Source organism: Battus philenor, unplaced genomic scaffold (genome assembly GCF_028537555.1).
Source record: "Battus philenor isolate CCGP_79_NKW_IND1 unplaced genomic scaffold, ilBatPhil1.0.hap1 SCAF_16, whole genome shotgun sequence".
Lineage (NCBI taxonomy): Eukaryota > Metazoa > Arthropoda > Insecta > Lepidoptera > Papilionidae > Battus > Battus philenor.
The window spans coordinates 7594101-7595376 of NW_027181678.1; the positions used below are offsets into that span (position 1 = coordinate 7594101).

At 40.5% G+C, this 1276-nt stretch overlaps 1 protein-coding gene across 1 annotated transcript; it reads right to left on the reverse strand.

The window, feature by feature from the left end:
* Positions 1-486: 486 nt before the first annotated feature.
* On the reverse strand, positions 487-974 carry LOC137919358 (cuticle protein 16.5-like). Its single transcript, XM_068762411.1, has 2 exons — positions 907-974; positions 487-805 (listed from the first exon to the last, which is right to left on the reverse strand). Exons 1-2 carry the CDS (start codon positions 922-924, stop codon positions 521-523), a joined length of 303 nt encoding a protein of 100 aa, XP_068618512.1. The 5' UTR covers positions 925-974; the 3' UTR covers positions 487-520.
* Positions 975-1276: the final 302 nt, after the last annotated feature.

Here is a 1276-nt window from a genome sequence, read left to right on the forward strand (position 1 = left end):
ATCCAACCTTTTATTGAAAAACGTGTCTTGTAACTTAATACGAGGTACGATTTATTTTCTATGTCCAAATCAAAGGGCAACAACCTTTACATAGAGACCCTTAATAAAGAGACTATTTCATCCGTAGATACAGTTACTTTCAAAGAGGTATTCGAAAGTTTATTCAACATGAATGAAAGGCAACGGAAATGATAAGAGATTTTCTGGATATCTTAATTAGAATAACATTTATTATGATATGATTATATAATAAGACGGAAATCAAAATAATTTTTTGTTAGATATTTATTTTAGATGGACCTCTTGAAAAAAAAATTTCAATCGGACCAGTTTGAAGCGACTTGCATCCAGGGTCTTTCGACAGTCTTCACAAGGTCGGCTGTCCTTGTGAAGTCTCCGGTGGCCATTACCACTTTAATACAATTAGGAGTGTAAAAACAAATAAAGTGGATATAAAGATCTTTAATCATAAAACATAATATTTAAGCAAGTCACTAGGCAATGTTGTCACCAAATTCGTTTATAACAAAAGAGGAGCGGAGAGGTATTTGGCGTAAGGGGCAGGAGCAGCGAAGTAGGGAGCCGCAGCGGCTACTACTCGGGCTGGGGCCGCGACGTATGGAGCTGCTGCGACTACTGGGGCTGGGGCGACCACTGGAGTGGCGACTGCATGGTTGATGGCGTGTGCGGAGTAAGAACTGGCATAGGGAGCTACGGCGTAAGCGGCGGGAGCGACCACCGCAGCGGGTGCGGCAGCAAGAGGTAATACTCCAGCGTTGACGGCCACGGCCACAGCGAGAATAACCTACAAAAGCAATATCAAAATTAAGAACACGAATTATATAAAAAAACATAAAGATTACTATTTTCGAGATTTTAAAATATTATATACGAAAAAAAACTTACAACGAATTTGGCGATCATTATGCTTGAGTGTTGTGTGACTGCTCACAAGTGAGTAGATTAAAGAATCAGGTGGACTGTGTCGTCTTCAGGACGTCGTGACATTATATACCAAGTCGTGATGCCGTTGGGCAACAGCACGAACGCTGAATATACTCGAACGTTAATGCGCAGGACACCGCTGCTCGCTTCACGATTTTTGACCCAGACTACTTCGACGAGCGATGCATTCTAATTTGGACTCTACGCACGTTAATTTCACCGTACCTTATGTAACCGCCGAAAGCAAAAATACTTCCTCATACCTATTGTTCTCTATCAACATATAGTAAAATAATATAGTCGACGAACATTATCTATAATTTCTTTTACT